The 12,589-nt window shown below is 42.6% G+C and overlaps 1 protein-coding gene across 1 annotated transcript; it reads right to left on the bottom strand.

Annotated features, from left to right (window-relative positions):
• Positions 1–6,625: 6,625 nt before the first annotated feature.
• Positions 6,626–12,162, bottom strand: LOC149220813 (uncharacterized). Its single transcript, XM_089387211.1, has 2 exons — positions 11,271–12,162; positions 6,626–10,623 (listed from the first exon to the last, which is right to left on the bottom strand). Exons 1-2 carry the CDS (start codon positions 12,160–12,162, stop codon positions 6,626–6,628), a joined length of 4,890 nt encoding a protein of 1,629 aa, XP_089243337.1.
• Between the last annotated feature and the right edge of the window lie 427 nt (positions 12,163–12,589).

The following is a 12,589-nucleotide window of genomic DNA, read 5'->3' as shown; positions in this document are numbered from 1 at the left end:
TATTATTCAGATTTGGTTTTATATAATGAAGATTGGGGTTGCACATTATTGTACAATTTGTTGAAAACTGTGTATATTTGTGCATGTTTGATTTACTGCTTTATATTTTCCAATGTGCAAAGTTGTTCTTATTGAGATTCTTGGTTTGGTAGCATCAAAGATTCTAAGATTCTAAGCTAGACCCAAAATCATGGAAATTAAACAAGGTCTAGTTAGGACTTCATATCAGGGAGATCCCCTAAACTTTGGCGAGTCTAACACCATCAACAATTCTATATGCCCTTGAAGAAAGATTGTAACCAACAAAAATCCCTTTAATGCTTCCATAATCTAGATTCTTTTGTTTTTCCTTTGGAACAATTTTTTTTGAAACAGATGCTTCACATCACACTTGGGCTGCAGTTTTGTTACAAAGCATGGAAGGAAAGAGTTAGTCTGTGCATATGCTTCAGGCACATTTAATGACACAGAAATAAAGTATCCTTCTTCCCATAAGGAGATACTTGCAGTAAAAAGAGGGATCAAAAGATTTTATCTATTTCTTAAAAGTGTCAGATTCATGTTCGCACAGATCTCAAACACATGAAAGGAATTTTGGCAAATAAAAGATTGTTAGAACAAGGTAATACCAGAGTCCTCAGATGGGCACTATGGCTTGAAGGATTTTATTTTGATATTGTGTACAAGTCTGGTGCTGAAAATTATCTTGCAGATATGTTGACATGAGAAGGAGCTGAGACCAAGGAGATTAAAATGTTCAGGCCTCTTCATCAAGATGAAGCTTCATCAAGTAGCAGTTCAGTACAGTCTAATAGAGTCAGTCCAGTCATCATTTGTAGTTTGTGTCAGTATGAGTTTTGTTGGAGTTGTTTTGTAAAAAGAGCCAAGTCTTTTCTTTTAGGTCTTCAATAGCATATATTACAAAGATGGTTTGATTCTGAAGAGGCTATGTGGTCTTATGCTAGAGAGTTACCATATAGAAATAGGTCATGGCATGTGTACTATGGATTGTCTAGAGAGTCTGTATATTTTGGTTTCATTCAGAATACTGATTGGACATGGAATGATTATTTCATGATTCATCAGAGATCTAGGATTCATGGGTCCGTTAGAGTCATATTTTATGCAATTGACATAGATAGTGTTGTAAATTGGTGGAGTCCTTGGTTCAAGTTATTTTTGTATAAGTATATTCCTAGAGTGTGTTTGATGTTAGATCATGATTTCCAAAGTACCATCAGAGCTCTAATTTGGGAATTTCATGTTGCTATACAAAATGACTATGTCATAGTGTTCGAGTTTGTCCATCAAGACACAGTTGTAGTACCAAATGAAAGAGATGAATCTTTTAGTCTCTTTGTGAGTTTTTAAGGGAGGATCACTGTTGATGAAGAATACAGACCACATAATATGTATTATTTTCCTTTCTGCTGTTGTTTCAGAGAAGTTGGTCGACCTTGGTTAGATGGCTCCAATACCATAAGGGAATAACACTTCACACAGAGCAACCATTGTAAATATGCTTTCATTGTTCCATTTCTAAATGTTCTCCTAACATTTCCAGGTTCTAGATTGCATTCATTTATCTTTGTAGAATACTCTTGTTGGGCTCTAGGAAGAGTAAAACTCTTTATGTCAGGGATGAATACTTGTGTATCATTTTTAGGAGAATGTTGTTCTTCAGTTTGGAAACTAGAGGATGGAATGCAGAACTGACAATCATCAATTTTATAAGACTGAGATCTTTTAAGACTTTTCTTGGAAGTAAGATTTCTTGGAACAGTAGACTGAGATGATGATGATGATAGGATATCTCCATCTCTACCCAGAAAAAATGGAGATCTGGATAAAGTAGACAGTGATCGACTAAGAGATGGTGTAGTAAACTTAAGACCAGTGGATCCATCAGGATGTTGGATAAGTGATAGTTGACGTGGCTCTTTAGAGGATTTTAACTGGGGATATTTCTGTGACAAAGGTGTGTAGGAACTATTCCATTCATTAGGAAGGGTACACTCAGCAAATCCTATCTGTAAAGGGGGTGTATTACCAGGGCCAACAACTACGCCTTCTTTCAAATCTCTTTGACACAATTTTGTATTTAATGGAGGCATTGAAGTAGATACAAAACACAAACATATTGAAGAATGAAGCTGAGCTATTAAAGCCTGAGGGGCTACATCAAAGCCATGGAATTGGATGTATGAGGAACTCATTGAGGTATGGATCTGTTAAGGCTACTTGACATCTGGGAATGACTGAAGACCAGACATGACCATTATTTAACTCTGAAATCCACCCAAAAGTGCATCATGAAAATTATTCATTCGAGTATCTAAGACGCAGGTCAAACAAGAAGTACTCAATTCTGGTCTTACTAGAGGATTTATGCCAAACTGAATCATTCCAATATGAATATAATTATAGCCATGTTCCAAACCTCATTCAATGCCTTCTTTCTTTATCAATGGAACTTGATACACAGACTAACCAATAGAAATAGGGATATTCACTGAAGTAAATCGGAAAAACTGAGCAGCTCTAAATTGGAAAGCATGAATCTTATATAGTTTGTCAACTTCTATCTCTGGCAATGTCCTATTAGGCTGAGGTCCAAATTCTTGAATGAGCACTTTCTCATTGTACAACTTATCATTACTAGATCTATACTTATTCAAAAAAGACCATCTTTTTTGTCTAGCAATTTTCTTGTCATCGGGATTCTGAAGAATGAATTCATTCATAGAACCAGCCATTAAGATTAGATACAAGTATGCAGTTGAATGGAGGAATAAAGCTTCTATGCACCATTTCAAAAGGATATAACATTCCACAGATCGACTGTCATGACATTTTCCTAAGAACTGAGAGTTAGATCTCCGTGATGCAAGCAGATCGAGAAACTTCTCACAGATGCAGAACAGGGAGCTCAGACTCAGACTTGACTCCAACTCACAAATGACTCAAGAACTCTGAATGCCCCTCCCTTCTTACAACCTCAGTTTATATAACCTCTTAGGCAGTTACCCGGTTAAAACTTTTACCAGAAACCTGGACTAATGAGAATATACTTTTGGTATGAATATCACGTAGGAAATCATATCCAAAGGACTAATAGTAAAAGGCAAAGTGTACCAAAAGTAATGAACAGTCTAAAGATTCGGGCAAGTGAGGAAAATCACTTGTTATCTCATTCCTTGGAGGCTAAGCCATATGGGGACCAAATCTGACACAATCTAATAAAGTAAATAGTACAATCAAGACAGAATCTAGGACATCGACTTTTTAGATAAGTAAATACACAGTGGAGATTTTTACTGGAGCAAATCCCATGGAAACAAAAAAGTAAGATATACAAAGATATCAAATGAGTGATCTTTTCTATCAATCACTATTCTCTCTATCTTCATAATCATGCTCATGATCATGTCTGATATGCTCACAATTATGCCTGGAAAACTATTCAACTTCTAATAATTCTTCTGGTTCAGGAGCAAATATCTCATGTGGTATGGATCCATCCAACCAAGGTGGACCGACTTCTCTGAAACAACAGTAGAAAGGAAAAGAATACATATTATGTGGTTTGCATTCTTCATCAACAGTGATCCTCCCTTGAAAACTCACAAAGAGACTAAAAGATTCATCTCTTGCATCTGGTACTACAACTTTGTCTTTATGGACAAACTCGAACTCTATGACATAGTCATTTTTTACAGCAACATGCAATTCCAAATTAGAGCACTGATGGTACTTTGGAAATCATGATCTAGCATCCAACACACTCTAGGCATATATTTATACAAAAATAACTTCAACCAAGGACTCCACCAATTTATAGCACTATCTATGTCAATTGCATAAAATATGACTCTAACGGACCCATGAATCCTAGCTCTCTGATGAATTGTGAAATAATCATTCCATGTCCAATCGATATTCTGAATGAAACCAAAATATACAGACTCTCTAGACAATCCATAGTACACACGCCATGACCTATTTCTATATGGTAACTCTCTAGCATAAGACCACATAGCTTCTTCAGAATCAAACCATCTCTGTAATATATGCTGCTGAAGACCTAAAGGCAAAGACTTGACTCTTTTTACAAAACAACTCCAACAAAACTCATACTGACACAAACTACAAATGACGACTGGACTAACTCTATTAGACTGTACTAAACTACTACTTGATGAAGCTTCATCTTGACGAAGAGGCCTGAACATTTTAATCTCCTTGGTCTCAGCTCCTTCTCTTGTCAACATATCTGCAAGATAATTCTCAGCACCAGACTTGTACACAATATCAAAATAAAATCCTTCAAGCCATAGTGCCCATCTGAGGACTCTGGTATTACCTTGTTCTAACAATCTTTTATTTGCCAAAATTCCTTTCATGTGTTTGAGATCTGTGCGAACAATGAATCTAACACTTCTAAGAAATAGATGAAATCTTTTGATCCCTCTTTTTGCTGCAAGTATCTCCTTGTGGGAAGAAGTATACTTTATTTCTATGTCATTAAATGTGCCTGAAGCATATGCACAGACTAACTCTTTCCTTCCATGCTTTGTAACAAAACTGCAGCCCAAGTGTGATGTGAAGCATCTGTTTCAAGAATAAAGGGAAGATTAGTGTCAGGAAGTTTAAGTTTTGGCAATTCACTGATTTTAGTTCTAATTTTTATGATTGCTTCTGTCATCTCTTTTGTCCACCCAATTGTCTTCTTCTTTAGCCTTTTCTGCAAAGTCTTAGTATCATCTAATTGTTTCTCATAAAACTGTCTGATATAATTCAGACAACCAAGAAACCTCTGCAAACTCTTAACATCTGAAATGACATCTGGAAACTTTAATAAATAAGTCAGAACATGTGATTGAAGCCCAATATGACCTTGTTCTATATGCAGTCCTAAGAAATCAATTCTAACTTTACCAATTTGAAACTTCTCATCAGAATCAGAAAGAACAAGTCCATGTCTGTACACCATTTCATAGAACTTTTCTAAATGCATCTTGTGACTATTTACATCTCTGCTGAAAACAAGTAAATCATCTATATACACAATTATGAACTCTACCCCTCCAAAAATGTCTTCCATCCTTTTTTGAAACTCAGAGGGGGCATTTTTTAATCCAAAAGGCATTACAGTCCATTGATATTGTCCATGAGGGATTGTAAAAGCTTTTTTGTACCTGTCTGCAAGGATAATGCCAATTTACCAAAATCCACTCTTCAAATCAAATTTACTGAAAACATTAGCATTGGCAATTTTTGGAAGAAGGAGTTCTTTATTAGGCAGAGGATACCTGATAGGGAGAAATGCATCATTCAAGAGCTTGTAATTGATAAAAAGCCTTTTCTTACCTCTCTTCTACTCATTATGCTTGTTCACATAAAAAGTTGGGCAAGCCCAAGTGCTTTTACATGGCTCAATAAGTTGTTGTTGCAGCAATTGAGTAATCTCCTGTTTGCATAAATCTTGCTCTTGTGGACTCATGTTATTAGCACTTGCCTTTTGTGGTCTAGGAACATATCCTTGTTTATAAGGAAGTGCCACGAAATATTTTTACCTTGTCCAAAAAGCATCTGGACGGCTTGCTGCACAATATTTACGAAGCTTGTCTGAAATATTCTGTAATGTTTTTGGACCATGAATCTCAGCATTTTTGACAATTTTGTGATTTTTTGAAAAATCTTGTAGACTGCACTGAATTTGGTCTTCTTCAACAGGCTGTACGTTAACTGTGTAGTCATTGGAAGCAGGTATTGTCACTAGACCTTTTGTTGTAGAAAAAGTAATAGAATCTATATTAAAAGTAACAGGAAGTAATTTCTTCAAAAAATCTTGTCCTAAAAAATAATTTGTACCGGTATCAAAACTGTACAACGTCACAAATACTTGAACATCATTCAAACAAGTTGGAAAATCATGAGCTATATGGTTAATATCCATCAAGTCTTTTGTAATAGCCCTGAATTGTAATTTTGTAGGCTGCCAATAATATGCAGGAATGGCGCCAAATTTGTAGCAACTACTCATTGCTCCATAATCAATCTGAGCATCTAGAGTGTATTCCTTAACTTTGGGCAATTTGATCTTAATTGGAATAATCAATCTATCTCCAATTCCCATAATACTTATCTTTTTTTCACATGGAAAAAAGTCGTAATTTTCATTAGTCAATAGAAAATTACATTTTGCAGATGTGATAACATATACTGAGTGAGACCATCTCCTTCTCTGTTCAGAACCATGGTGTATATATACAGCATGTATATTCATCCATATATTCTGTACCGAAAAAGAAAAACCAAAAGATTACTTTACTTTTCCTCCACGCAGGGAGGGACAAAATTCTGTAAATATTCATATCTCCGCGTATGTTCAGCAGAGCAGAATCATAAAACTATTAAAGGTTCCAGCCTGTGAAAATATAAGTCTCCGCGCATGTTCAGCAGAGCAGTAATCAAAAAATAATGAGAGTTCCGGCCTGTGTCGACCGTGAAGTCCATAAGCTGTTACTATATAAGCGTATTGCTGTATTAAAAAAACTATAGTGTTTATGAAACACCGTGCTTGTAAATATCAAAAAAAGAGTGATAAAATGATGGTGCCAATCTACTGTGTGATTCCTCTTTGTGCTCGCAGGTCTATGTAAGGCCTGTGATGGTAACGGTAGATGGTCCCATCCGTATTCTCCTCCACTAACCAGTCTTCCTCTTGCCTCTGCGCTGCTTGCTTGGACAATTGGTCTGCCCCTGAGTTGCGCTCCCTGTATATATGATTACAATCAAATTTTTCAAAAGCAGCAATTAGCCTGTGTGATTCCACCAGCAGATGATGTAAAGAAAAAACATTGCAATTTGATTTTCTGTTGAGCCAATTACAAACTATTTGAGAATCTCCAAATAATTGTAATTTTGTGCATTGTTTCTGTAGTGCAAAGTGAATCAGATTCATGGCTGTGGAGAGCTCTGCGAAATTGTTGGTTCCTCTTCCCAAAAACATCTGAAGCTTGAAATAGTGTGATTCCCGGAGGTAGAGCAGTGCGCCCCCGCCGCATCCAATGGCTTGGGCTGAGCCATCAAAATAGGCCCAGGGGTAAGATTTGTCAATGAGCTCAGGGGAGATGGTTCGGGGCGGGGCTGGGGGAGGGTCGTCCGGGAGGAGGGCATAATCAGCCATGATGTGGGCTCTGATGGAGGGCCAGGATGGGATCCGATGATCGAAGATGGAGCGATTGCGCGCCATCCAGATTGACCAGCACATAAGGAGAGGGATGTTCCGAGCCTTGCCCGAGTGGTGTTCAAACCAGTGAATCCAGGCGTCCATGATGTTTTGACCCACCCATCTGTGGGGGGAGGGGAGATCAGAGGTGATGTGGGACCATTGTTCCATAACCACAGGACATTGTAAGAAGAGGTGTTCTGTGTCTTCGTCGCTGTTCTTGCATAGATGGCACCAGAAAGGTCCATGAAAAGATCTTTTCTTCAGGTTTGAGCCAGTAGGTACTTTGTTGAAGAGGATAGCCCACATAAGCATTCGGGTCCTGGGGGCGGCTTTGAGCTGCCAGATGGCCTTCCACCACTGCTGTGGTTGTTCAGGCTGGTATTGGTTCATAAGCTGCAAGTACCCTTCCTTTGGAGTATATGTACCATGTTTTGCATGGGCCCATACCAACTCGTCATACTCCTCAGTAATTCTAATGCGTGCTTGGCTCAGCGCGTCAATGTAGTTCTCCCATTCAGTCCTCCACTGGTCCGGTATGTGTAGGGCATCAGCCGATCTCCAGGCTTGTTGGAATAAGCTGGAATTTGCATTATCGGCTATATGTGCAATATGAGTGATGCCCTGTTCCGCCAGATGTTCTCTTAGCTGTGCTGTGATCTGATGAGTATTGCCACATCCGATCCAAGGGTCGATGCCAATGCGAACTGAGTTCCCTTGTTGAATCCGCCAGGTTAGGCCGTCCCGGATGAGAGGGAGGGAGGTGATGACCGCCTTCCAGATGTTAGAGTATCTTCCCTGTTCTCTTTGCTCTCTGCGGATCCAGCTGTGAATACTCTCCGGGGCTATATATTTATCCTCTACCACTCTTTTCCAGAGGCTGTTTGATGTGAGCAGTTGCCAACCTAGTTTTGCTGCCAGAGCTTTAGAAAAGAGATCTAGTCTTTTAATGCCCCAGCCTCCCCACTTTTTTGGCCTTGCTATAGTATCCCACTTGACCCATGCGAAGAGGTTCCCTTGTTTATTTCCTTTCCACAGAAAACCACAGCAGATCCTTTGTAGACGGCTTAGAATACCTCTGGGGATCCAGGCCAACGACATCCAATACACTGGTGTAGCCTCCAGGACTGCTTTGATGAGTGTGAGTCTTCCAGCCCTGGTGAGATATCTGTTGTACCAAACATTTAGTCTTTTCTCTACCTTGGCTATGAGCCAGGTCCAGTCCGCAATTTTATATCCCCCATGCTTTACCCTGAAGCCCAGGTATTTTAGGCCTGCCTCCATCTGGTGAATTTGAAAAGGGAAGCGGTTCTCCATGAAGTTTATCTCATTTGCGGAGCATCCAGTAGCAGTGAGAGTTGATTTTTGGATGTTGATTACCATACCTGTGGCTTTCTGGAAGAGATCAAATATGTGTCTTAATGCAGAAGTGTCGGCCAGGCTACCATTAAGGAAGATAAGCACATCATCCACAAATAGCAGATGAGTGAGGGAGCAGTTATCAGAGATTTTGATCCCTTTTATCCTTCCCCTACTGTGTTCTGATGCTATCAAACAGCTGAGCCCTTCCATGATAATGAGGAAAAGAAGAGGGGATAAGGGGCAACCCTGGCGGAGGCCCCTCTCCGCTGTAAAGGAGGGCGAGGGGGATCCATTGAGGAGGACACTGTATGAGACCTCTGAGATGCAGTTCATGATCCATTTGATGTAGATAAAGGGGAAACCCAAGTGAGTGAGGAGCATGCGAATATAGAGGTGATTGACCCTATCAAAGGCTTTGGAGAGGTCAACTTTGAGGATCATACCTTTCAGGCGCTTGACATGCATCGAATGAAGAAGTTCTTGTGCGGTGCCAATGGCTTCATGAATCTGTCGGCGGTGAAGAAAAGCAAATTGTTCAGGGGAGATGTGGGCCGAGAGGATGGGCCGGAGTCTGTTGGCTAGGATCTTGGCCCAGATCTTATAGAGGCAGTTACAGAGCGAGATAGGCCGGAAGTCATCAAAAGAGGAAGGCTTGTCAGATTTAGGGATCAAGGCTAGGAAAGTAGATTTGATGGCTGAAGGAGTGCCAGTGAGGCAGCATTGTTTAAGTACCTTAAGGAGATCAGGCCCTATAAGCTCAAAGAAAGCTAAGTAGAATTCTATGGTCCATCCATCAGGGCCCGGGCTCTTGTCCTTCTGAAATCCCCGCATTGTAGCTTCCATTTCCTCCATTGTAATATCTCTAGTAAGCTCACCAGCCTCATCATTGTCCACAAATCTAGGGAAAAGCTCAGCTACTCTCATGATTTCTAGCAGGTTTGCTTCCCTTGGGGCTGTATATATATTCCTGAAATGGGAGGAGGCTAGGAAAGCAAGTTCCCTAGATTTGTTGATCCTGTGGCCCTGTTCATCTTGCAATTCCCAAATAGTATTGATCGCTTTCCTTCCATTTGCAAAACGATGAAAAAATTTTGTGTTCTCATCCCCTTCTTTTAGCCATATGGCCCTGCTCCTAAGCCTCCAACTGGCTTCTCGGTCTCGTAGGATTTGTGATCTCTGACTGATGAGGCCTTCATATGAGGATTTTTGTTCCGGGGAGATGTAGGTGCCCGAAGATAGAGATTCACAATCAGCAATAGCTTGTTCAGCTAGAGAGATCGTCTGGTCATCTCGGAGTCTCTTTTGATGCGCCCATTTCCTGGAGAGTATCCTGATTTCAGTGAGATTCTTTAGGAAGCAGGGGATCGGGTCAGCATCGATCAGCAGGGGATGTGATTTCCAGTAATCCGATATGAGAGTGATGTATTCAGGGTCCCGGAGCCAGGAGGAGTTGAACTTGAACGGGACCTTGCTGTTCTGAATTCTTGCTCCAATTTCAAAGTATATCGGTCTGTGATCCGATATGCCCCCACTTCCCACCCATTGCCTGGATCGGGGGTGATTGCAATGGAGGGCCTCCTTAATGATAAATCGGTCCAGTCTTCTGGCAAGGCTGTGTTCCCCCACTCTATTATTCTTCCAAGTATACTGAAGCTTTGCCGATGGGATGTCTATCCAGTGGTGGTCCTCCAGCATGTGCCCAAAGAAGTCCGAGAGCGGATCAATCTGCCCCAGATGACCCCAGGATTCAGCATGTCCCAAGGAGAAATTCAAATCTCCCCCAAGAATTATGTTCTCAGCAAGGAGGAGGGGGGAGTTTATAAGCTTACTCCAGAATTGCTCCCTATTTGTGCATGGTCCATAAACATTGAGGATACGAAGATCCTCCTCTAGCTCCTTTGAATAGATATCTGCCCCCAGGTAACCCAAGCCACCCCAAATGTTTGTCAGATTTATGGAGGTGTTTTTGAAACCAAGGGCTATTCCCCCCGAACGTCCAGAGACATCCAGGGCAGAGAAAGTCCAGCCTGGCAGCCAAGAGCTGAGAATAGATGAAGCCAGGTCAGCTTTACATAAAGTTTCTTGCAGTAAGATAATATCAACCGGATCCGAGAAGATGAGTCGCTTTAGGGCCAGTTTTTTCTCAGGGCTGGCCAGCCCTCTGCAATTGAAGGAAATAATTTTCATGGAGGGGGGTGGGGGTGGGTAGCCGGTGCTCTAAGTACCCAGTCGATGGTTTGTTGTTTACCCTGGAGGACATCAACCCCAGCTTGTTCCTTAGCTTTTTTTAATTTAGGGGGGCGGCCTCTACCTTGTTTAGGTGAGAGGAAATGAGGCTCAACAGGTAGTCCTACAGCATCCAATTCCAGACGTTTGGAAGCCGAGCGAGTGGCATACCTCGGGGATGAGTTTACAGAGGGGGAGGGCGAGGAGGAGGGATGAGGGGGGAAGGATGGGAGGGAGCAGGGGGATAGCAACCCCGAAGGTTGGGGAATAGGACAGGTAGGGTAGTACGATCGGGAGGGGGGATGTGGCATGTTGGAAACCTTGACCAGGTCAAGGGCAGAGGGGGAGGAAGGGAGGGGAATCTTGAGAGGGTGAAGTGAGGGGAGGGGATGTGAAACATTCAACAAATGTATATGCGAAGCAGAAACATTTGAGGGGAGAGACGTACCCGATGAGAATACAGCACCTTTGGCAGCCTTTGAGCGCGTCACCGGTGGGGATGGAGGCCTAGCAGGGGTACCTCCATGCTTCCGCTGTCTGGGGACCAGTGGAGCTTCCACCGTATCAGATGTAATGTTGAGCGCTGCCCGTGGAGCCGCCGTCGCCTGGGGATCAGGCAGAACCGTAGTTGCCGGGGCCTCCTGTGAATTGGGGGGGTTCTGCTCCTTTTTTAGTAGCGGGTAGTCTTTGTAGAGGTGACCCACCTGATGGCACCTCCTGCAGCGATATGGGATGCCCTCATAGTCCAATTTTTGTTTCCTGGAGGAATTTTTCCACTGGATGTGTATGTATTCGTGCATGCCACCTCTGATGTCGAGATGGACCAGGATCCGGGCATATGCCATCGCCCCCGTCTGAATAAATGTCTTGTCCGACTCCATGAATGTACCCAAAGTGTTTCCAATTCTTCTGAAAATGTCCTCCGACCAGTATTGGGGAGGCAGACCTGGGAGTCTGACCCAAACCGGCCCAATTCCAGTCTGTTCCGTTTCAGGATCAAAAAGAGGCGACCAGCGCTTGAGGAGGACCGGTGCTTTCTCGAAATGCCAGAATGAGGAAAGGACCCAGCTAGTGTGATCCGCTCTTGCAAATCTCAGAGCAAACCATCCTCTGACAAAAGTCTGGACCGATGGCATCTCCACCAAGTATTTGCCCCAAATCTCCGTTGCCCACTGCTTCAGTTTGTTTGCAGAGATTTGACGGCCCCTGATTCGGCCCACCAGTACTCGGTCAGCAAGATCCATAGCGTCTCCCCACTGTATGTCCTCTTCGAGCCTAAGGAAGGCGTCCTCAGACCTCGATTTGTAACAGCGCTGCTTCTTCGAGGGTCGGGCGGACATACGGCTAGGGTTATCAGCAGTCCCAGGAGTCGGAATCGGGGGGTTAGGGAGGGGGTTAGGGTTCGAACAGGGAGGGGGAATAACTTCCGGGAGAGGGGGAATGGGATGGTAGCTCCCAGATGAGGCCGGGGGGGGAGGGGAGGGGTTAGATGCAGCAGGAATAGGGATCTCCTGTGGCCCAGATGGCGGGGGGGGGGGATGACAGGGGGATCAGGTTGTGTGGGGGGACCAGCTGCCGGCGGAGAGGGATGGAGAAAGGTCGCAAGAAACCCGAGGGTAGCCGGCGAGGGCGCTGAGAACTCAGTCCAGGAGGAGGGTTCGCCAGAGTGCAAAGACGCAGGGATGGACAGCTCAGCCGAAAGCGAAGGGTCTTCAAAGCTAGCTGTAAGGTTCTCACTGATAAACCCTCCTGAGGTCGAGAAAGATG

Source organism: Pinus tabuliformis, chromosome Q (assembly GCF_031772625.1).
Source record: "Pinus tabuliformis cultivar Carrire ecotype Pingquan chromosome Q, CPIR1, whole genome shotgun sequence".
Classification (NCBI taxonomy): Eukaryota; Viridiplantae; Streptophyta; class Pinopsida; order Pinales; family Pinaceae; genus Pinus; species Pinus tabuliformis.
This window is presented reverse-complemented; position numbering and strand designations above follow the sequence as displayed.

Bases quoted from the DNA above. Each gene is read 5' to 3' on its own strand.
- LOC149220813 (XM_089387211.1), bottom strand. From the start codon at position 12,162: ATGTCCGCCCGACCCTCGAAGAAGCAGCGCTGTTACAAATCGAGGTCT. The intron at 10,624-11,270 runs GTACGTCTCTCC...CTTGGCTGCCAG, and splicing joins AGGTGCTGTATTCTCATCGG to GCTGGACTTTCTCTGCCCTG.